We start from the raw sequence: 22,782 nt of genomic DNA, 5'->3' as shown, positions 1-22,782 counted from the left end.
AAATAATTTCGTAGAAAATAATTTGCATTTCAAGAACGAGTGGGAGCTGCCAAAGGAGGCAGTTCAGTCTGCAGTCTCGCCGTGTTGGCCCTTTCTGGGGTCGCGTATTTTGCGTTTAAACCATAATGGCGAATCGTGGTTGTTCTCTTCTCGTGCGCAACTTGCGCTATGAAACAACTCCTGAAAAGGTTCGAGAAGTTTTCGAAAGGGTTGGACGTGTAAAGGATGTCTATTTGCCCATTGACCACACCACAAGGGAACCCCGGTACGTGTATTTCGAGCTTGCGGCAGTAATGGAAAATGTTATGTGAGGCTGGGCCAGCACAGCTTGGCAGGAACTCACGTTTACACGCGATTAGCTGTCTGAGGTCTCCAAGTTATTCAGTTTCGTATTCTCTCTTCATAGTAAGGCGTTTGCAATCATCTTTATTAACTGGGCTGCAGGGGCTTTGGTTTCGTAGAGTACTTCGAGGAAAAGGACGCTCAAGATGCTGTTCGCGAGTTCGACAGGTTTCTACTCGATGGCAACGAAATCTCCGTAATTATCGCACAAGACAGAAGGAAGTCTGTAAGCCAGCAACCGCTGCGGCTCGGGGGCCTTTTTTGGTGCTCGTGTTATGTTGAAGGGCGGGGCTGGCTTGTTCAGGTAGATCCCATGCTTCCTATAGGACGCGTATTTTTCAGTATAGTTTCGTGCTTGGTTACTGTGCCGGATGCGGTTCTCCTTGCAGCCCCACACTATGCGGAGGATCCTGGCGGAGCGTCAGAATGGGTGCGTCTAAAGCCTTTTTCTTTTGCTCCCCTTTTCGCGTGTGTAGCCGCTGGGGTTTGTCTCTGATGGTGGTTGTAACTCATCCTCTAAGCTTAGCTAGAGCCCTCGTGTATGTTGTGTGCAATTTGTGCAGGAGGTACAACCGAAGCAGCCCCCCCATAGGCCGCGGGCCCCCAGGACGTGAGGGGTACCGTTATGATGGCCGTTACGAGGGCCGCTCTGGCTCTGGGCGCTACGAGAGAGACCACGGGGCGTACGAAGGCGGCTATAAGGGCAGCGGGGAGGCGTACGGACGGCGGGGCCGCGAGGGCTACGACGAGGGCTACGCGGGGTACGATGACTACCGGCGCGACTACAGGGTCGGCATCGAGGAGGAGAGGCGGCACCGTGGGGGGCGCAGCAGAAGCAGATCGAGGCCTCACGATGGCTATCGCGGAGACCGCTACCGCTACCCGACAGGGTGAGCCAGCTAGCCAATCAGTCTGTACAGCGAATGAGATTTCTTGAGAACTGCGAGAATCATAATTGTCACCAAAATGGCCTGCTCTAATCTACGCAACTGATAGGCCCCAGGTCTCTCGTGACACTCGAGTTATATTTTCAGTCAAGTGAAGTGGCGGCGTCAGCTCAGCTCGCAGTGAAAGAGATAAGAGGGTAAAGCGCAGCGCAAAGAGCCAAAGCGACCGTCGAGCCTTCCAGGAAATGAGGCATTTAAGAGGACCCTCCAGAGGCTAAAGAGTGGCACACATGGGGCGACAGAGAAGCAGCAACCAAGAGGTTTGATGCTTGAATCGGATTCTTCTGCTGGATTAAGCCAAAGTCAAAACGCAAGGCACACAAATTGTGTAAAGGAACACTGCAGTGGTCGGAGGCTCTCGAGGAGAGAGATAGATGCCATCGTGATTACCGTAAACCGCAGCACTGTGTGGCGCTTCGTACATTGTTGCTCTGCGTGGAAGACTCGCAGTGAAGGATGCGTTTGTGCGGATGATGATGATGGGTGCATGCTTGTCATGGTATGTTGCCTCCTGGGGAAGCGCCTCTTGCGAGCCACCTTCCGTTTTATGGGCAGGCTGCTGCACTGGACAGACAATGTAGGTAATTCCAACGGGTGTCTTCTGCGACGCAGGGATGGGGGGCGTCGCGCGCGCTATCATGAAAGGGAACGCGATGAGGACTACGCAGCACGGCCTTACCCAGGTGCGCATTAGCTGGTCTGTGCGAGGAGGGAGTCAGGGGACCTCAGGCAACTTGTTGCTCCGGCAGCATGGAGTGGGACAGGGCGGCAGCAGGGCCATCAAGACACGCTCAAGTTTGTTCACTATCACAAGTTGCTGCACAATTTTGTCGGGTCGCTGAAACTGATGACTATGAGCGTATGGGTGGAACGGAGGGCATCCACGCACTACCTTTGGCACTGCGTGCCTGTTGCTGCAGCTGTAGCAGGCATGCTGCAGTGCATGCGTAGGTTGGATCTGTGCATACAGTAATGGCTTTTGTTTTGCTGCTCGAAGAGACTACAACCTCCCGGAATTGCCTACAGTGTTCAAGCGCACTGCGCTACTGTTGCTGTTGGTGAGGGCAGGCCCCTCGTGGTGTGGGCTGTGATGACTATATATGTATATATATATTATTTATATATTCGGTATTCATTCAACACGCGCCGCCCTCTGTAGCAACGTAATAAATCTTGGCAGACCCTGGTCTCTGTCTCAAGCAGAGCACAGAGCACGCAAAAGACAAGAAATGCTATCAGCGTCTGCAGAAGAACAGAGCGTTGCTGCTCGGCATCATCGCTCGGAGGCCACTACTCCAGATGCCAAACACAGTGTTTGGACAGCAAGAAACGAGGGGAACCAACGAGATGTGCAGCGAAAGAGTCAACGGTGGGCGGATTGGTATATTTGCGGGGTAGTTTCTGAGCCCCGCAACGATGGCCGCGTATTCCACTGGGCACATCTCTGTAGACCGCACACCTACCCACAGCCAACACGACCTGCATGACGTCATCATTCACCCCACCCCACCAAACCTGCCGGTACGCCGATGGGCTGCAGAGGATTTGATAGTGACTCCCACGCAATGCGAAGACTATAAGTATTGCGCTGCCAGTGGAAATGAATGACAACGTCGGCAGGTAACGCAGGAGGGGATGGACATGCAGGCACAGAAGATATGTACAGATGTGTACATTCTTCCCCTCCCAGTGGCCAGACGTTGCGCGCTTGCGGCTTGTCAGCTGAATGCCAGGCTTCATTGAGAGCCGTATATTCGTCGTCACGCCTGTTGCGGTAGTTGTCCCATGTACGTGCGTTTTGCACATGCAACGGTTTAGCGTGCCAAAGTTGCAGGCATCCGTCTATCCGCTGCCACCCTTGAATTGAAGTTGAATCATCATTGTCTCCTCTATCCAGAGTCGAACTCCCCATTGTGCTCCCGGCTACTGTGGTCAGCGGAGTCTGAAGCATGCTGACGATTATGCTGAAGCAAGCCCCCCGCACACACGGACTGCATGCACACGTGCAAGATCATAGATACACACATTCAAGGGAGGCCCAAGGGCACTCCTACTACGCCAAGAGTGAGATGGCCACTCACAGTTTTACCTACATGCTTCGGCGGCCTGTCAACCTTGAAATTTTTCCTCGTTGATGTTTGACTGCCTTGGTGCTCACAGTCAACGGAAAGCCGCCTGAAGACAAAGCACAAAACACTTCCAGATAATGGCACTAACTACACCAGCTTTGTGGGTTGCGATTTTCATAGTGTCCAGCCTTTGCACACGTAATCCACAATATTATTCACCTTCCAACTCCGACCCGCCCACCCTAACTTCTCAAACAGCTCACCGGGCTAGCTCCAACTTGTCTTTACCAATCACAGACAACGCCTTGTCAGGTGACGGCTGTGAAATCCACGGATGCGCCAACGCTGAAGAATGACGCAAAACAGGGCAGCAATATCTCCTTGACATGTACCAGCTGGCGTACGAAATTACGTGGTTTGTATGCAAAAGACATCTTTTTTCTTCTGCTCAAATGCAGCAGTCAGGCCGCAATGGTGGACGAAGACGAAAGAAGACTGGTTATGATTAATAGGCGTATGTAGTAAAGGCAAACATAGCACATATCACGTCACATTCTGTTTTCAGCACTACCTTGAGTTGCGGTGAGGCGTGTCTTCTCGTTTCTGTCTAGCAAACGACTCAGGAAGTCAATCGCAGCATCTGTTAAAAACGGGCAGGCCGCCCGCGACCAGTTAAGCTGCTTGCTTTGCACCTCTCTCTGCTCCGCACACATTCGCACCAAATCCAGATCAAACTCTCTTATTAAGGGGATAAAAGATGCTTGACCCCGTTCCACGTGCTGAACGATGGTTGCCAACCCGCGAGAAGGCGCCGACAACTCACCGCTATTGCGCTTGCTTTGCTTCCCTCAAATGGATATCTCCCAAAAAGCATTAGGTAGATCATCACTCCGAAAGCCCACATGTCAGCTCCTTGGTTGTAGCGTTTGCTGCAGGTAAGACAAGTGTTCATACAAGTCGGTTGCAGTTCTCTCCCGAGTTGCCACTGGACCTCTGGAACGCACAGTGAGTATACTATGATGGTGCCCCATCGTTGGAGTTAGCTGTTACTGCTACTGCTGGTTGTTTCGCTCGGCTTCGCGCGCTGCAGCAATTTGTTTAACGACAGACAAACATGCTAAAGTACATCTAGTCACTGAAGTGCACTGCGGGTCAAGCACCTGATTAATTCGGGCGAAATGTAGTGTGGACTTCCGCACAGATCAGTTAGGTATCCGCATTCCGGCAACTGCAGCAAAGAACACCGAAAATTTTCCAATGATTGGAATTCACCACTTCCATTACTTCTGCATCGAGTGACGCAACCATGCTCGTGCTGAAGAGGGAAGAAGCCCTCAAATACGAACCCTTGCAGACATCCCGAAGTCGATAAGCTTGATGATTGAATCGGCTCCCTTGCTCTTAAAAAGAAAGTTCTCCGCCTATGAGCACGCAGAGAGAAGAAAGTGCAAGTAGTAGTCGTGCAACGGGTAGACGCAGAGGTCCTAAGATATGTTCCTGGTGTTGCCAAGCAGAAACAGCCAGTGAGTGTTCTGTGTCCTTCGTTTGCTGCGTATTTTCGACTGTAACTTCACTGTTTGAATTCGCACCTTTACGTCGCGGTGAACAACGCCCTGGCCATGTAGATAAGCAAGAGCAGACGCCATTTGCCTGCAGAGGGCAGAGGCGTCTTCTTCAGTGAATTGCCTTCGGCTGACTATTTGATGAAAGAGTTCACCGCCGTCACACTTTTCAAGAATGGCGTAAAAACAATGTTTGTCTTCAAAAAACTTAACAAAAGAAACGATGTTTTCGTGGTGCAGAGACTTGAGTATTTCCACTTCCGAACGGATCATAGCCTCGTTCGACGGTCTGCCTGGAGTCATTTTTTCCTTGCCACTCATGCGCCGTTCCATCACCTTTACGGCGTAAACCTGGCCAGTTTCTCTGTCTGTGCATTCTCGCACTTGACCAAAAGAACCGCAGCCTATGACACGACCGATCTTGTAATATCTGCGAATATCATCAACTCCGCGGCGGTGGGCGGGTGTGGCAGAGATGCAGCCAGGGGAGCACGAGTTTCCCATTGAAACTGCAACAGTTGTGCTGACCGGCAGAAACCAAACCACAGAAAGTCCTAACTGCCGGCATTCCGAAAGGCCCAGCGCCCCTTGACGTCGCGGGGCGTGTCGACCAGTGCCATAAACGGTATTAAGGAGGCGATTCTGCCGACAATCCCCGATAATTCATCAATCTAGCAGTATGCCTGCCACGGAAAGACGCGGATTCCTACTCTACGGCAACTCGACGCTACGGCCCATTTCTCAAACTGGGGCTGTGAGGAACAAAATTGTGCCTCGCGCATTTCTCTCTGAAGGAAACTGCCCTACCAATGAAAACCCATATGTTGAAAATCATCATTTATACAGGATTCTTATCTTCATACAGAAAACGGAATGCTAGGAGAGGCCTGTTAGTGCCGCATGCAGGCGCAGGCGCCAGGGGCTTTGTGGCTCCAACGCTCATCCTTCACTCCAAAGGTAAGATTATGTATAATAATTATTCCTGATTCTTCCTCGTTTTTTACCTCTTGATTCGGTACAAACACGGCGCGACAGATGCAACCAGAGGCGGGCTTGGGCTCTCGTCAGGGTGTTCGCTGGGACAGCATAAGAGCTTAAATCCATGTTGTCTGTATAGCTGAGAAACGAGGCACTTCGGCCACAGCTAGCAGCTCGTTGCCTTCGTTGTTGTTCCTGCTGTCCCCGCAGATGCGACAGAGGAAGGGACGGTTCGCCACGCTTCCCTGGATTGCTCCCACCGTCAAAGATGTGTGTATTTTGGCCTACCAAAAGAAATCATAGGTCTGCCATTTGGTACTACCTGATTATAGTGACTTAATGACGTTTATGCACACTCTCTTGGCTGGACGAGTGGGGGCAGATCCCCCTGTCGCAAAGAACCGCGGGAACCACAATTTGGTGCGACGCCCATTTTCCCGGACGTTATAAGTACAACCATTTTTGGTGGCGCAGCTGGCAGTGTAATCTGGGAAAATAATTAGTTAGGAAGGGGAGGCTTTAGTCTGGCCTGCTCACAAGGATGCAGAATGGCTCTCATGTGCTGTACGTTGCTGTGTTCTTCATTCTCGCATAAGAAGAATGAGTCCTTCAACCAAAATGAAGACATGCAATAGCTTACTCAATCTGCGGCGTCCTTTGAGCGTTTGTGGTGGTTAGTTTTGCGCTTCCATCCTTCGAAGACCAAGACGAGGTTGAAGACACAGTTCCCCCGGGGGCCTGCTTAGGACCTGTTAATTGGTTGTACCAAATGCGCCTGAGCGCTTATTTTGCATGCTGTTGAGCAAGCTCAAAGGGGTGCAGGAGAAGGCAAGGAATTGTCTTCTCCCCCCAGCGGCTGCAACAGAGGTTGCCTAGCTCGGCATGCTGGGGCTGTCAAAAACTCAGCAAGAGGAGGAAAAGCTACGACCTTCCGTCCAACGCCAAAAACACTTTTCAGCCAGTTGCCTCTCGAGTATGAATAGCAGGACGCAGACGCCTTGCCTGTTGCAACCTTTTCGCCACGGTCGTCTCGCTCGCGGGAATGGCGCCTGTTCTCTTGGTAACCCCAGGAGGCGTGCAATCGTTCCTCGATTTCGCCAGAGAATTACACGTATGAGATGGAAATCACTTATTGGAGTGAATGAGCCAGTGGGCACTGACACTGAGAGTATAACGGGAGTCCCCCAGCTTAGCCTAAAGCAGTCGTGAGCTGCAAACGGCTCAAACCCCATGGGGTAAGAGTTCTCCTAAAGGCAACTGCTCTCCCCTCCATTTTTCAGCCTTCCTGGGCGCGACCCCGCAGCTGTCTGGGGCTAGTGGGAAAATTAGGCGGCGTGCCATGAATTGCAGCAAAATTTGTTGCAACCCTTGCTGCAAGTAAAACCCACGTGCACGCATGCGCAACCCGCCCCTTGATGCATGCAGTACGCTTCTATACGATTGTTAACCTTTTCGTTGGCCCTCAACAGCCAACCTGCGGAAAAGAGGAAAGACATAAAGAGCCAACAGACAGAACAGGGTACAGACATCCAGCGATACACTCCTTCTATTGTGTAATGGCGCCAGGCGAATACTCTACTGTGCCTCCAACAATCAGCAGCCACAGCATATCGAGGAAAAACCCAATTTTGGTGCTAAAACGAAGCAACACCATGTTGCATCTCCTCACGTCGTGAGGATTCACCTATTGTGTATCCAGCGGAACGCAGGCAGGCACTAGCAGTCCGCTGGAGCGTCTGCTTCCAATTTGGAGCAGTGGCCCTGTACACTGCTTTTCGACTGAGGGATTTTTTGAAGTTTTAGGCCTCTACCCCCATTTATTTTTTTGAAGGTCAACTCTGTGCACCGTCAGCCAACTCGTGACGTGCCCTGCAGTAGCGGACAACAGACCTGCACGCAATTGAGCTTTGCTCCCAGTATAGAGATCCCTGTAGCTGCTAGCTGCAGAGCAACGTTCATCAGTGAGGATAAAATTCTATGGTAAACGCAGAGTTCTGGCACGGTAACTGGAATTACTAGTCGCCTCTTCATCGCACTCGAGCGCAAGCAACTCAGTGTTTAATTTGCCACTGTGAGATGCATTTTGTAGAGCAAGATATTGTGTAGAGCAAATACTAAGTTTAGGGGGAAAGGAAGTGAAACTGAGGGTGTAGTTGGCACTCTTGTTCGTAGTTGGTCAGTTTCGGAAACGACGATGCGATGCGAGAGTGAATTCCTTCTGCATCCCGTCAGTACCTCTTGCGTGCTTTGGAGAGGTATGCATTTCAGCAGGGGCTCCTCGTTGAAGCTAACCTTAACTTCTAAGGGGGTGCACGCAAGCAACGCACCGTTATAGCGAGAGTTAAGCACTGACTGATTGCAGCATACAAGTTCACGGGCGACGCCCTCGACACACTAATGCCACTCATCCGCATATAAAAGCACATACATATGCATGCCGAGCCAATAAGTAAGCACGCAAAGAGAAGGGGGCAAGCACAAAGGGACAGCGTGGCCGTCCAAGCTTGAAGATGAGAAGAAACAGCTTTCATGGGCAGTTCGTCTTCGCAGCGAGACAGAGGCCACCACCAATCACACAATCTGGAAGAAAATCATGTTCCGTTTAAAGAGGGTTAAACGGAAAGGGCAAACTAATCTTTGCAGCTGCACAAATAGGCGAGCAACTCCCTTGAACCCTCCTCGCATCCGACAGTACCAGTGGGTGGTAGGTGAGTGCCGGTGGTCCGGTCAGACAAGGGCCCGTAGCTCCATCAAGAGAGCTTATGTTAATTATTGTCAATGCATATCTGTATTTTCCTGTGCTGTTGGGAAGGCGGTAGACCCTGTCTCACGTTCTCCGCGAACGCCGTCTTGTGAACACTCCGAACCGCCAGCCGAGAGAACTACGTCAGCTTATCCACAGCTCGCATTGTTATTACCTTTTAGTGATTAATTTTGAGGTGCTTTTGTCCACTTGTGCTTTGTTTTGACCATTTTTACGCAAGTGGCCTCGCATTGCAGTTGCTCATTCCGGTTTAGGAGCCATCCGTCGAGTTGGGCAAGGCAGACAAGCAGCTTTGCAGAATGTACCGTGAGTGAATGAACAAGTCTACCGTTCAGCGTTGTGGAGGCAATGTAACACCTGGAGCCGCCTTTGGACACTTTTAAGCGTAAGTTTCGGCGGGCGGTGGGCGGCGGTGTAGCTTGAAGAGTCGCCGCCTAGTGTCTTGCGTGTCAGCAGCAAGTTAGGGGGCGCCTTCGTGTCAGAACAACGCTTCTCGAGGTATTTGCAAAGGAAGATTTGCTTTTATCCAGCCAAAAATGGATGGGAGCACTGTTGCTTTCGCGTCGCTTGACGAGCTAGACCAGCAGGGAGAGGGCAGGTCTGACCTACTGCACTTGCATTCCACAGGTGGAAGCGCTGTTAAGGTCGAGGGGTGTTCGGATTCTTGGAGAGGAGGGGCAGAGGCTCTTGCCTGTAAGGAGGCAAGTGGCACTTCGACTGCTGCGGATTCGCCGCCAGAGACTTCACCAGTTGCTCCTGCAGACGCAGGTTTTCCAGCAGCTGAAGTCAGTGTACACGCTGCTGAAGAAGAACAGACCCTTGCGGAAACAACGGCCTGCGACCATTCAGCAGCACCGCAACAACAATTGCCTCCATCTGCCTCACCGGCATCGGCCAGCGATGCACAAGATGAAGGACCGATCGATGCAGTGGCTGGAGCTGCAGCGACGGTGGCGGTTGAGGCGCTTCACAAGTCAGAAAAATTATCAGAGAGTCACTCACATTATCTGCTGAGGAGTAGTGGTCAAGGGGTTTCGAAAGCCTGGGAAGGCGCAATAGAGCATGCAGCTGCAGCGGCGTCAGCCACTGCATCGAGGGTCGCGACGACGGACTTCTCCGCGCTTAAGGTCACAGCGAACCCGCTGTTGGCAGCAGCAAGCTACATAGGCCTGGGAGCCTCCTGGGACTCATCTAGTGCTGATACAGAAGGAAATGCGATTTGCAAGAAAGCTGAATCAGGCGCTGCCACCGCACCTGCCGAAAATGTACGTGAGGCTAATAGCCACAACAGCGAACGAGGGAGCCTTGGCTGCGAAGAGGCTCCACCACCAGACAGCGAGGGATCAGCCAGCTCTCGATGGCTGCTGGGACGCCTTCGTCTGCCTGGAGTAACTCAGTGGCTTTGCTCTACCAACGTTGGATGCGACCGGCCGCAGAGCTGCACGGTGGCAGTTGCCGATACAGAAACGGAATTAGAAGGCAGCGAAGCAGAGGCCGCCGCTCAAGAGCACTTGGCGACGGTTAGCAGGACCTATCCCACTGCAGCTGCTGCCGCTGGTGCTGGAAGTTTGCAGGGTCAGGATGCTCGTCGGCAGGAGGAGCTCGTCACAGCGGACTGCGGCTTCTCTTGTACACCGTCTACTCCGAAGGCGACGCGCGTTGTTAAAGGTCTCCTGGATGCGCGCAAGCAAGAGAGAGCTACTGTTGCGGGGGAGGGTGGCGCTGGGTGTTGTACTGGGTGTTGTACTGCCGAGCCAGTAAAGACCCCCGAGGGATTTGAGCCGGTGCTGACCAGCCTGGAAGAAACTGAGGTTACTGCCATTGCTTGTGAACATTGCCTGGTGCCGGATCTAGGTGGAGAGAGAGGGCGGATGAACGACGAGGGCTCGGAATCCGCACAAACAGCGACGGACAGATTGCAGCAACAGCAGAAGCAGAAACTGTGGGAGTCTTTGCGTTCCACGATGGCGACTTCTTCCCGCCGCTCCGTTGATGTTGTTCAGCAGGCGGCTACTACAGCTGCTTCTGCTGCTGGAGCGGCTACTAGGGCGCTGGATGCTCTAGTCGTTCCTCTATTTGGTACGTGCATGCACCCAACGACGCATGAGCGTGTGGGCAGTCAACATATAGTATTAGAAGAAGAAAACTGCCCGGATCAAGCAGGGGGAAACGCGGAAGGGCCAGAAGAGCTGCTGCACGTTAATGGAAGAGAAGATGAACATTCACAGGCAAATGAGTTGGCCTGTGGGGCCTCTGAAACCAATTCTCGCAGCCTACTAACGGAGCTGCAGAGGAGGCAGCAGGCCCTTGCAGAGGCTGTGCGCAACCGAAGCACAAACTTCTTTCAGCATTCTGTAGCTCTAACCTCCTCATCGAGTTTCTCGGAGGCGCGATATCACTTGGCCGAGATTGTCGACACAGGCGGTCCCGAGGTAGGTCGTCACCGGCTCAGTGTCAACAGCCTATCGACTTCGATCTGCATTTTCCCCCTGCCTCGCGCTGTTAAGGAGTAGTGCGTGGCATGCTTGGCATCCGTACTTCAGTATTAGACAAATAGGAAGAAACCTTTGCTCATATTGAGGTGCTGTGCGCTTCGCAGGTTAGCGGGGTGTGGGCTGGCGTTAAAGTGGGTTTGGGCATAGCCACACTGGCCTCAGGACATTTGATTCTGGGAGGCGCGATGGTCGCTGTGGCAACCAGTTCGTTGGGGAGCGCCCTTCTGTGGGGTCGGCATCGCCAAGAAGTTTATGAGATAATGCGCGGGGACTACGCAGGAGATGAAGACCCGTCCCAGGCAGCTGAAGGCTTGAGCAATGCTGGGGAAATTCCTGAGGGGAGTGAGGAGTTTGAGGAGTCGGGGATGCTTAGCAGCATTGCCGGTGGGGATGAAGACAGCTGCGCAGCGACAGCATCCTTTCCGCTGTCTTCGACTCCACTTGTGCAATGTGATGCTGGCAATGTACCTAACAGCAGCAGCGCAGCAAGCGAAGCGCTTACAGGGCCCAGTGGTGACGACGGGGCCCTCGCCTTGGAGTAATTGGTTCCTGAGGATCACAACTTCGGCATTTCGGCTTTGGCAAGACTGCGGAGGGGTTGGAACACCGTTGCATTTTATTTGCTTCACAGAAACGAGAGAGCGCTTTACAGAAGCGAGGGAGCCGTTGATGCGCCCAGCGGGCTTGTTGCAACGCACTCTCAAAAGGGGGGGCTTGTTGTGGGTAGCCTAGCATGGAAATATGTTGTACATTGAAAACGAACCTGAATTGACGGTTGGCCTTTTTATGGGGGTATTGGACAAATCGTGCAACGAACGTGATGCATGCATTCCAAAAACATCGTCGGAACTGGCAGGACCACGCCAAATGCGCATTTGCGCTGAAAACACGGTGCTGGGCATCATGTATTGCAGTTGCTGGCTTGGTTGTTCTGAAACTTTAAACTTGACGAAGGATTGTTCCGTGGGTTCCTTCTTGAGGACGGCTAAGTGGTGAAACTTCAGTGTTAAGCTTGCATTCTTTGCAGAGGCGGCCGGTCCACTGGAGGCTTGTTCCTGTAACTCGGATATTATAGAATATCTGAGACCTGTGGAGGGCCACAATATCGCTGGTATTCCTCCGTAGAGAGCTTGTAGTCGGGTGCATTTGCATCCCGTGTTCGTCTTCATAAGAAGTTTAACTTAAGGCCAGTTAGGCGAGCGATGAATGTCTCCGCAGAAAGCAGGAACAGCTGAATGACGCATCGCTTGTCGGCGTACGTTCGCTGCAATATATGATGACTAGGCGAGCATTAAATAGCCTTGCTCTAGCTGGGTACGTGCCCATGTGCAAAATGTGAGGTGGCTAGTGGTGCTGTTACAGGACAAAATAGCATGAAAAAAAAGCTGCCCGCGCCTATGAATCAGCCGCACGAGCTGGAGGAAGAAGTGCACGAGAGTGACAGCTGAATTCCATAGGGACTCACTACGCACCAAATTCCCAAAATGAATACCCTGAGGTGTGAGGCACCGAGGAATGCGGGCACTCCGCCATTGGCGACCCAGGTTGCTGAGTGTGTTTACTTCGTCTTTATCCGTTTCATTGCACGCGTATACGCCCCTCTGCAATGAAGCACTTGAATCTAGGTTGTAATGGTAAGGTTTTGCGGTCTGTACGAGGTGTTCGTTCAAATCCTTCATCGTGTAGCGATCTCTGAACGCTTGCCCATATTCTGGGAGGAAAGAGGGGAATTGTATTCGCACAATTTTCTTGTGGTCTTAGCCTGAACTGCTGAACGAGCTGGTAGTTGATAACGACAGCGGGGCAGTGTGGATGGGGCCAGTGCACTTCTCAAAGTGGTGGAGCTCCAACACTTCTATTCCCTATTCTGACTCGACTTAATGCTGCTATTTCCAGTGTGCAGAAGATGGGGGACGAACAATAGTCGTACACAATGGTGTGCCAAGGAAGAAACGTGCTGAACATTGTTTCTTCCGGTATAGTTCAATCTGCTGACTGCCGAATGCTGCTTTGATTGCTGTTCGGGAGTGCTTTTTGCTTTGAATAATCCGTTAATGTTTTTGCAGACTCCCAGAAGATTCGCTGTAAGACGCGCCTCACTGAAACTCACATCGAGGGTAGCTACAGTTGTTCATGAACAGATGTACTTTTTCAGTGGTGACATGCGCAAATACTTGAAGCCATGGAATCTTGTCGCCAACAGTATAGGTGAATCTGAAGGTTAAGAGCTGCCTCTTTAATTGTTTTGACTTTGCATGCTGGTTTTTCTCCGTGACACACTGTGCCAACGCGCCAGAGGGGGCCGTATTGCCATGCGTGCAACGGGAGTGGCTAGGCTCGTGCTGACGGGATATCATAACCTTAGAAGAGGGAATACGCCAGAAGCATTAACTGGAAATGCATTAACTGGTAAAGAAATGCATTTGAAGAGTGCACACGGAAGGAAACCGATAGTTGTCTGACGGGCAGGTGTTATGAGCCGAGACAAGTAGGCACTGCTGCTCTTCAGAAAGAGGTGCAGCAACACCATGAAGTACTAAGATTAAACAGTAGTAAAAGAAGACAAGGACTGGGAACACGATCCGGTTGCAGAAAGGCCTCCACTGGTCAGGTCAGAGCGACGACTCGCCCGCTCCCGCAGCGTGAGCAGGGTTTCCTAGGCAAGGAACGAGGTAAGAGCGCCTCATGCTCAGCCCCGATCGTTCTCAAGCATTTAGAAACAAATTTATTTTCTGGCTGTTGACGGAGCTTCTTTCTCGTGGTTTGCCCAAGCCTTCATGTCAGGAGGGCTATTGATAAATGACGGTCTGCGTTCGACAGAAGAGACCATACAGGCCCCCACGCAAGCTCAAAGAAAGCGCAGTTCGAGAGGACCTTCCCATATTCCTCTTTAATTTGTTTTGACGAAGGAAAGTCACCGATTGGAAAAGTCTCCTTTTTTTTCGGGGGTCCTTGCTATGGGCTCAGAGGGCAACGAGAGGGCCCGCTCTTCCTCCGTGTACTTTTTCTGCCCTTGCTGTCCTTCGGAAGGCGAGGTTCTTCGGATTTCACAAGGGGCCGATTTGCTTGAATCTTTTTTTCTACCTAAGCAGCTGAATATTTGCATTTGTTGCAGGGCTTATCGGGATCTAGACGGCTCGGGCAAACTGCCCATTGGCCACCAAGGAAGGAGCTTGTCTTGTTGAAAAAAAAGTGCTCTGAATGCCAACAGAGGCACTTGTGTTTTGCGTTTTCCCTTTTATGGTGCCGCCGTTCTTGAATGCGCCAGTGAAATTCAGATTTCATTGGCCTTCCGCAGACAACCATGGAGGCGGGAGCGGAGGTGCACTGAGCCAGCGTTTCCCTCTGCAGACGCTGACAGGGTTCTTGAGCATCATACTCAATTTTATCGGCAGATTTGCAAGGAAGACGGCCCCTCAGTCACTGGTGGAAAAGGGGATTTGACATTGATGCGGCGCCCATTTTTGCAGCCGGGAAAAGTAGTCGAATTCGCTACTGCTGGAAGCGTCGAAGCTACCCAAAATAGGAATGGAGCTGAGAAGGAGTAAAGGTACCCGGCGTCTCTTCGGGCATGCATGCCGCATGCCGTGGAGGCGTTTATTCGTGCACGCTTGGGCGTTTTGTGGTGTTCTGTGTTCAATCTGTTGGATTTCGGCAGCGGCATATTCCACCGGTGAGCCAACGGCAACTCTTTTGCACTGCAGCGTAACAGCGTCAAAATAATCCAAGCCAATTTAGCCTTATATCAGAGTAGTGTGGGTTGAGAGGGATCCATTCTGAGCCTAGAAGCAAAAACACTTTGTCAGTCATACGTGAAAGAGAATGGGCACGCATGGCAGACCAACCTCACCATGCCTTATTGCATGCCTTATCCCTGAATTATGCTGCTCAGATGCACCCCGACAGAAATACGTTAAAGATTGCCACAATGGCGCGGCGGGGACGAACATTTCAGGGTGCGATGAAGCAGGGCGTAAACAAACGGGGCTGAGCGCACCTCTTCATCTTGACGTCTCTAAACCTTTCGGATACCTTCAGGTGCGATCTCCATGGTGTGTATTATCAATAGTATTTTGCGAAGCTTCGCTAAACAGAAAATCTGCCAAAAGGGTGTTGGGGTTTCCGTTAGCAGCCCTGTAGTGCAACCTTGATGTGGCTGAAGCTACGTTCAGTGCTCTCCCTAAGCAATGCCTGGCTATTAGTTTTCCCTGCGTGCCTGTGCGGATCAACAGCTCACAACTACGTCACCTAGAAGAAAAAAGCAGGGCCTGTCGGGTGCGGAGAAAGACGCCAGGAGAACGGCTGAGGAGCGCAGGAAGGCGCAGCTCGCAGGGACTGACGACGAATCGTCGTCTCAAAGTGAAGACGAGGAACCGTCAACAGACGATGGAGGCTCTTCCAGCTCGGAAGCGTCGAATAACCAGCAATCAGAAGACTCCTATCCTGCAGCCCGATCTACCACTACCGCCCACCACGCCAGGCAGCAACCGCCTTCGGCTCAAAAGGGGCCCTCCACAGGGTATGGGGAAGCACTTGCAAAAGTCTATGATTATGAACCCTCAGACGAAGAAGATGAATCGGATGAGCCAAGCAGTCAAACAACACCAGCAACTCCTTCAGATTCAGATGAGCAGCAAGGCTCCTCTTCTTCCCTTGCCAAGGCAGGGATAACAACCACTGAGAGCGGCGGAAGGCCTACGGCGGGGCAACTGCCGGCGTCAAACACCACTCAACCTTCGAATCAAACCGGCCAAACGGGCACTGTAGTTGTGCCGGTCAATCAGCCTCCTACATCACAAACTGCTGAAGGTCACATGCCCCCCCATCCCACTTCCGTTAGCACCTTTGCCAGAAACGGTGCAGTCGTTCCAGGAAACGCCGCTGATGGCATTTCAGACGCGGATTCTATCAGCTCAGAGGGGGATGAACTCAGGCATTCATTTCATAGGGGCTCATCAACCAGTTCAAGTGGAGAAGGAAAGCAGAATGGACTCCCAGGGGAGAACAAGGATTCCTTATCGGACCTTGTCAGTAAGGGTGTTGGCAGAGGTGAGTCTTGGCGTTGCTCTATCCTGTTTGCTTTTACATGCTGTGATCATCTGGGCTAGAAGAGTGCAAAATTCATTTGATGCTGCTTTCTTGTCGAAACGGAGCTCCAGTGGCTACTCCATTGGGGTCCATAGGGCGTGCAGGCGCTGTATTGTGTGGCCTTGCTCAGAATTGCTAGACTGCATTGAGATGCCTCTTGGCTACCACGAACTTGATTCCCGAGTCGACGAGTTCTGCAAACGCATCAGAAAGGATGGAATCAGATACCCAAACCATCCTACACAAACGGCCTGCAGGAAAGCTGCCAAGCATGTTACCACTCAGATCCGGCGTGTTTATGACAAATGCAGTATCAGCATTTACGGTCAGTGATCCCCTGCACGCCCTATATCACCACTCATAAGCAAGGCTCATTTAGAATAAACGGTTTGCCTCCCTTCCTTACAAATCATCAAGGGGGGACACTATATAATCAAAGTGCAGGTCTAGCTGCTGACTCGTGGGACACCCGCATTACTGACGCCCCTCGAGCACCCCAGTCAAGCCCATGATGATGGTGTTGTCGTTTACTCTGGCTTGCTTGGTTCCACTCAGCAGATATTCCTATTCCTTTTTGTCTGCAGAGTGCCTCACAGATATGTGGCTCTCACCCGTCATACCAGGGGTCACAATCCTAAGAAACCTGATGGGAAGTAAGTCTTTTACTTGCGTGGTCTTAAAGCTGCCTGTGCATCAGCTTTAACGCCAAACGTTTGTACACTCAAAGCAAAAGTTTTAAAGTGCAAAATATGTCTCGAAGAGGTAGAATCTACGCGTTGATTCAAACTGGCACCTCGATTGGAGTTCGAGGTTTCTGCCGCTTAAATGGGTATCATACCATCACAGCCTTTTGCCTGTCCGCGCAGTCCCACAGCTGGCCAACCCCAATTTACTCGCGAAGTATATACAAGATGCTTTACACGCGCCTGAGCAAATGAGGGTATGGAGCAACCCCAGCATGGAGTCGAATTCTTGCACATTTGGGTATCAGTATGAATCGCTCGTCTCAGAGAAGAGGAGGCGAACTTCTGCTGTGATTCCTGCTGCTGAAGCACAACAACGCTTTGATATTGTGAGTTACCTTCACACGCATATGAAGCAGTGGGCACTCTGCTGCCTCGGCGCTCCCTTCACAAAGCTTCAGGACAGGCGAGGGAGAATTCATGTAATAAGTGCATGGGGTAATCTCTCCACATGGATTTGTGATGTCTTGCCGCAGTTGAAACGCCTAAAGTTCTTACTGATCCTAATGCAACGGCAAATTGTAGAACCGGCAATGATAGGATTCCTCATGAGCCTATTTGACATGAGCAAGTGTTCGGAGCGCTTTAGGCAGGAGCCGCGATATACCACACCTGAAGGCTCTACAATTAGCGCAAAAAGGCTTTTCCAGGCGTTGCTGACAGATGCTGTAGCGGCGGCGTTTACTCTTGATGTGGAAAAATGCAAGACACCGGAAGCCATGCACACAGGCACCAAGGCTAACGTCCTATGTGCGCAATTCATGCAAGAAGCGAAGGTGCGTGAAACTCTCCAACCCATTATCCGTCTAGTAGCAGAAAACGACATCGATGGTGCTAAACAGAGGGCGGCCACTTTCGCCCAAGATCTCCAGCGAGCAAAAGAGGACTGGAAGAACGTAGAAACTGCACAAGCATTTGGGAGAGTGCATGCTGCACTGTCCGTCACCTTGAGTAAGTTCCTACCAACTCCCACGAGACAATTACTGGCCCCTGGCGATCTTAAATATGCAACTTGTGGAAATACCTCTGTGCAAAGCCCCAGTTTCAACCAATTTCCGCTGTAAGCCCGATGAAAAGGGGAAGTTGGCAACAGCGCGGGAATTCAAGGATAAGCACACGTGTAAAGTGTATTGATGCTCGCAGCTTTTCCTCTATCAAATTGGAAAGGGAGGCTTGCGTCTTGGTTGGCCACCCTAAGCCCGCTGAGGAAATTGCTTGGCAGAGTGTTGGGCGAAGTGACGGCTTATATCTTCCAGGATAATGAAGACGCAAGGGATTTCGGCCTGCAAGTCGAGAGTGTAGAAGAGGATCCAACAGTCACCGGCCCAGCGTTGTTGAAGTACGCCGAAGTGCATGTAATGCAGCTAGTAGCAGAAGCTCGATTCTTCTGTCAAACAGGTTTTACGGGGCTTGGCAAGGCACTCGGAAGTGCACTGAAGACCGTCACGCGGAGCTTCGCGCGTGCACCAGTGAACGAAGGCCAACAAGGAAGCAATGAACCAACCGTGTCTCCATCCTCTCCTATGTTTTCTGAGATATCATCTTCAATGCATGTTTGGAACGGCTCCACTCACAATCCAATGACACTGGCGAGGCTCACACTGCAGGACTTCCTGCCTTCCTTTTTGTCCACGAAACGAAAGAAGCATCATCGTTTCTCAGGCTCAGCTTTGGCGTTGGTAGGCACTACATCAGGAATGAAGTTAAAGAAAGCTCTGAAGAACGTCGAATACAACGGAAAGCGTATATTTGCAGACAGCCAATTCCTTAAACGACGTTGGTGGAACGTCTTAGGGTGGATCCTGAAAAGGCTACGGACGACGGAAAAGCTGGCTTTGCCTCTAGTCCTCCTATTGGGGATTCATTTCTTCGTTATCAGCATTTCCTTTGCTGCTGTTGCAACAGTGGCGACGCAAGCGATTGGCGCCTATTGCGTTCTGGTGGTGGTGCTGATGATGCTGGACGCCCTGCAACTGGGCGCTGCGCTGAACCTATCCTAAACACGACAGGCCCATCAAACAACGTACTCAGCATAATGTGACGCTGCGTCACTAGCCTCAACAATCCTTCGCACCCAATCCCAATGCTTTCATTCCTTTATATCCCAACAGAATAGCATATACCGCAGGAGCGCCTGCTCACGCATGCCACTATGCAGAAAGAGTCTGTTGCTTTCTCCAGCTAGGCCTGAAGCAGACGTTACTTTTGTTCGGCCAGATGGACTTAAGATTACTTCATATTTCACAACATACTACGGTGAATGCGCAGCTTAAGATAGGCACAATTTCTGTCACGCTCTTGGGCAGTCGGTGCTTCCTGGAACCCTGTGATGAAACGAAGCCCACGTGGCTATCGATTCGAAAATGACGTTCGCTCAAGAGCAGGCCAAATCTATTCACCTGGTTTGCTGGCAGGCACTCGGCATTCAATGTGGAGGTAGCATGTTTCAGGCGAACAAGAACAACAGGTGCTTAGAGGCTGTCGAGACCACCAGCCCTGTCAGGAGGTGCTAGATAATGAGGTAGGACTGGACTAATTCGTTATTTGCGCTGTTGCGGAGCGGCAGTCTGAATATAGGTGAAAATAGGGCTCAAGGCATATGAACAAGTCCTTCATTTCATGATGAGACCCGCAAACGCCTGTCTAACTTGCTCCCAGATTGACCAACCCACGGGAGTTGCCTGAGATATTTGTGGAGTCACGCGGAAACACTGGAGACTATTTTTTTCGTGAGGAATTCAACGCTGTAAGTAGCCGAATGCATCCATGAGGTTGAGCCGGAAACTAACAATAAGCCGGCTGCCTGCCGAACTCCCATCCTGTAATATTTAGGGAAGGCCATAACTGCTCAGCAAGGCCTCCTAGTGAGCAACACGAGCATTGCCATCACCGCGAAAGACGATGCAGCGTCCCACGTCGGTGTCAGCTCGATGCGGAACTTACTTAAGAAAGGCTGCATCCACATTTGCCTCAGTGGTCAGCCCCATATATGTCCCCCATGTCAAACAGCCATCCCCCAGCCGTAGCCTTCTACACGACTTCTCTGCAAGCCTTTACGTGGCCGTTCATCGGCCACCTCACCTCACCGTTTTCTCAAGGCCGCTTCTGCGATCTGTTGAAACATTGCACTGATCGTTTGCACAGCTAAGAGGTGCAGCGGAGAACACCACCTGTCTTGCGCCTTGGCAAGACATGCGGAGCCTGCAAAGGTACTGGATATGAAAAAAAAGAGATCGTTGGCTCTCCTGCTGCGTTTTCAGTGAAATTTCATCCAAGGCTTTCAGAAATTTGCCGTCCAGTTGTTTCTGATACACCAAACGGTTTGATGCGATTGCAGAGAATAAGAGATGCATGCACATGAAATATCTCCCTTTGCGTCTATTGCAAACTTTATGGGGCGCATGCACCCACCGCTTCTCCCCAATGCGGAGATGAAGTTATTTAATTGGCCATCTGCTGGGGCTGCGGCTCTCCTCCCTCCTATTTACCCCTCCCCACTCCAGGCGTCGTATTCTGTCAGCCGCTGTTGTGGAGCTCCGCTTCGCATGGAGTCATCTCCGCCTTCTTTTCCGTGTGGAGCCACCTGTAGCGAATCTCTCCTCGCCTTGAACTGTCTGCTAAACGGTAAAACGCTCTGGCAGAGCCGCCGACTGCCCCCGTTCTCGTTCGTTAGGATGCGTGATACACATCTTCTGGCTCCTGCACCTTCTCCTGCGTTTTCAAGGTCTATTTCTGCAACTTCTGCTGTCTTTGTCAATGCTGCTGGATTCCTCTGACTGTCTCTGTGAGCCTTCCATATGATCGAAGTCCCCAGGGAGCCAGCGGCAAGAGCCACCATGAAACTGCCAACTAAGAGGTTCCCAGAGAAGACAGAAGCGACTCCCAAGCCCACCTTCACAGTAGACCAAGCGCAGCCCAACTGAAGAACCAAACATACAGCAGTTATGCGCCATCTGAGCACAGTGTCAATGCACCAACCAAGTGCTGTTCACGCAGTGTGTGCAGGACCTGTAGAAGCATCTAGCCCACACAAGACGAATTCATATGGCTAGCAAAGCGAAGCAATTCACCCACCACAAAAATGGGTTATGCTGAAGGGCAGTGTGCATGTGGCCTTCCCCTGACGACTCCCCACAGGCTTGAATGAGGCAGAGGACGATGTGTTTCGACAATCACAGATGGCACGCACATAAAATTATGAAGCGGGTAGGTCTACTTACCTCGGGACCACTTAGTTGGACGATCTCGTTGAGGTGATGCTGCAGCTCGGCAAAAGATTTGGCAGAAGTGGCGCCGACGGAGTGTCTGGCAAGTTCGCGGCTCATTGCCTGCATGTCTTCTGTGACTGTTCCTTTAACTTGCTTAATGCAGTCAAGGAAGTCCTTTAGAGTATTGCCGAGTTCCTCTCGTTTGCTCGTCTCTGTCTGCCGTTCCTGCACGGCGAGGCCGTCTCCAAGTTCGAAGCCAAGTTCACCAAAGTGGGGAAAGCCAAACATCTCTCTAGCGTCTGATTCTCTTAGGGACTCCTCAGCCCATACATCAGTGTCTGTTCCAGTTGGGGCCTCTTCGCATTCTTCTGCTGAGATCTCGGGCACTGCAACTCCCGACGCTCTGGCTTTCAATGCTGCCGACTCTTCTCCTGTCTGACGTGCAATGTTCACGCAGCGGTCATGCCCCCCTTTCCTTTCACTTCTGAATAATGTCGAGACTCTACTCATTTTGCCGTTGCTATCTTCAGGTGCACGGGGAGGCAGGGAAGCAGGTCCTACAGCTCTCCTCTACACTAGGACACCATGGCTTGCGCCGACCCTGTCTGAGTCCATGCTGCCACCTGTTCAATACTTTGCGTCTTCATCAAGTCCAAATATGCTGAGCGTTGAACAACGGCATATCCTGTTACCAATGGTCTGCGAGACTTTCTTTTGGTCTTCCTAATGCCATTGCATATTCGCTGTCCTCATGTAAACTCCTCTGATGGAAGCACGCTGCACTTCATTCACTTCGCGTCGACGCATTCAGGAGCAAGGATAAAGTACGTGTCTCGAAAGCTTGTGGTTAAGACCTTCCCCTTCGCTCAATGCTGCCAAGCCTGATAGCATGTGTCGACATCTTCACATCAGTGCAGTTGCGTTGGAAGTTTTTTTCCTCATAAACTTCAAATAAAAAACGAATCCTTCAAGCGCTTGGTCTTCATCTGCAGAAATTCTCCTGCGTTGCTTCGATAAACCGCACGGCGCTCCCGCCCGCTGTCTCTGGTGAACCGCAATCCAACAACTCCTTAAAAATGGCCCCTCCTCGGGTTTTATGTACAACTTAAAAATATGGTTTGAAGTGCTTTGTGCTGTGAACACCGCGAAAAAGAGCAGAAGGCCCGGGGCTGCAGCCTCTGAGCGTTGCTGTTGCTAGAGCTCCATGAGGTAGTGAAGACCTAGTTGGGCGGTGTGATGCGCGTGTGTGTGTGGCGGCCTGCGAGGAGATAAAGCTCAACTTTTTATTCATTTACAGGTCTTAATTAAAATGCAAAGCCACCAAATGGACAACATGGAGGCACCATCTTCCATTCTACAACTCGGAATGAAATGCGGAGGAGCTGTCAACTGTCGATGGAATTGCTGGCACTGCGCAGTGTCGTCGCGGCGACGCAATCGCCTTTGAAATGAGAGTGATAAGGTTGTTAAGTTTTAAATTGTAAAACACGAGTAGTTTTGCCGTGTTTGCCGCCTTTGAAGCTGAGACGATGCAACGTAAGATCTGCCCAACATTAGAGCTTGCGGGAGCGACCACTGCGTGGGCT

General features: G+C 51.4%; 5 protein-coding genes across 5 annotated transcripts; 3 read left to right on the top strand and 2 right to left on the bottom strand.

Moving 5' to 3' along the window:
• Positions 1-125: 125 nt before the first annotated feature.
• On the top strand, positions 126-1,983 carry EAH_00015560 (RNA binding motif-containing protein, putative; the record flags this gene model as incomplete). The annotated part of the gene is made up of 5 exons (XM_013391139.1): positions 126-265; positions 445-568; positions 732-772; positions 906-1,232; positions 1,902-1,983. The coding sequence occupies 5 exons, from the start codon at positions 126-128 to the stop codon at positions 1,981-1,983; spliced, it is 714 nt and encodes a 237-aa protein (XP_013246593.1).
• A 1,195-nt stretch (positions 1,984-3,178) lies between these two features.
• EAH_00015550 (ULK kinase, putative) lies at positions 3,179-6,331 on the bottom strand (the record flags this gene model as incomplete). The annotated part of the gene is made up of 8 exons (XM_013391138.1): positions 3,179-3,280; positions 3,383-3,464; positions 3,622-3,703; positions 3,930-4,137; positions 4,705-4,779; positions 4,948-5,443; positions 5,925-5,996; positions 6,255-6,331. The coding sequence occupies 8 exons, from the start codon at positions 6,329-6,331 to the stop codon at positions 3,179-3,181; spliced, it is 1,194 nt and encodes a 397-aa protein (XP_013246592.1).
• A 2,867-nt stretch (positions 6,332-9,198) lies between these two features.
• EAH_00015540 (hypothetical protein, conserved) lies at positions 9,199-11,699 on the top strand (the record flags this gene model as incomplete). Its single annotated transcript, XM_013391137.1, has 2 exons — positions 9,199-11,094; positions 11,262-11,699. 2 exons carry the CDS (start codon positions 9,199-9,201, stop codon positions 11,697-11,699), a joined length of 2,334 nt encoding a protein of 777 aa, XP_013246591.1.
• A 3,386-nt stretch (positions 11,700-15,085) lies between these two features.
• Positions 15,086-18,988, top strand: EAH_00015530 (hypothetical protein, conserved; the record flags this gene model as incomplete). The annotated part of the gene is made up of 7 exons (XM_013391136.1): positions 15,086-15,130; positions 15,390-16,188; positions 16,376-16,570; positions 16,830-16,870; positions 17,237-17,317; positions 17,465-17,939; positions 18,132-18,988. The coding sequence occupies 7 exons, from the start codon at positions 15,086-15,088 to the stop codon at positions 18,986-18,988; spliced, it is 2,493 nt and encodes an 830-aa protein (XP_013246590.1).
• Positions 18,989-20,472: 1,484 nt separating this feature from the next.
• Positions 20,473-21,706, bottom strand: EAH_00015520 (hypothetical protein, conserved; the record flags this gene model as incomplete). The annotated part of the gene is made up of 2 exons (XM_013391135.1): positions 20,473-20,907; positions 21,209-21,706. 2 exons carry the CDS (start codon positions 21,704-21,706, stop codon positions 20,473-20,475), a joined length of 933 nt encoding a protein of 310 aa, XP_013246589.1.
• Positions 21,707-22,782: the final 1,076 nt, after the last annotated feature.

Source organism: Eimeria acervulina, genomic scaffold, assembly GCF_000499425.1.
Source record: "Eimeria acervulina Houghton genomic scaffold, Eah_scaff94, whole genome shotgun sequence".
Lineage (NCBI taxonomy): Eukaryota > Apicomplexa > Conoidasida > Eucoccidiorida > Eimeriidae > Eimeria > Eimeria acervulina.
Note: the sequence above shows the minus strand (reverse complement) of the source record. Positions and strands in the feature narration are given on the sequence as shown.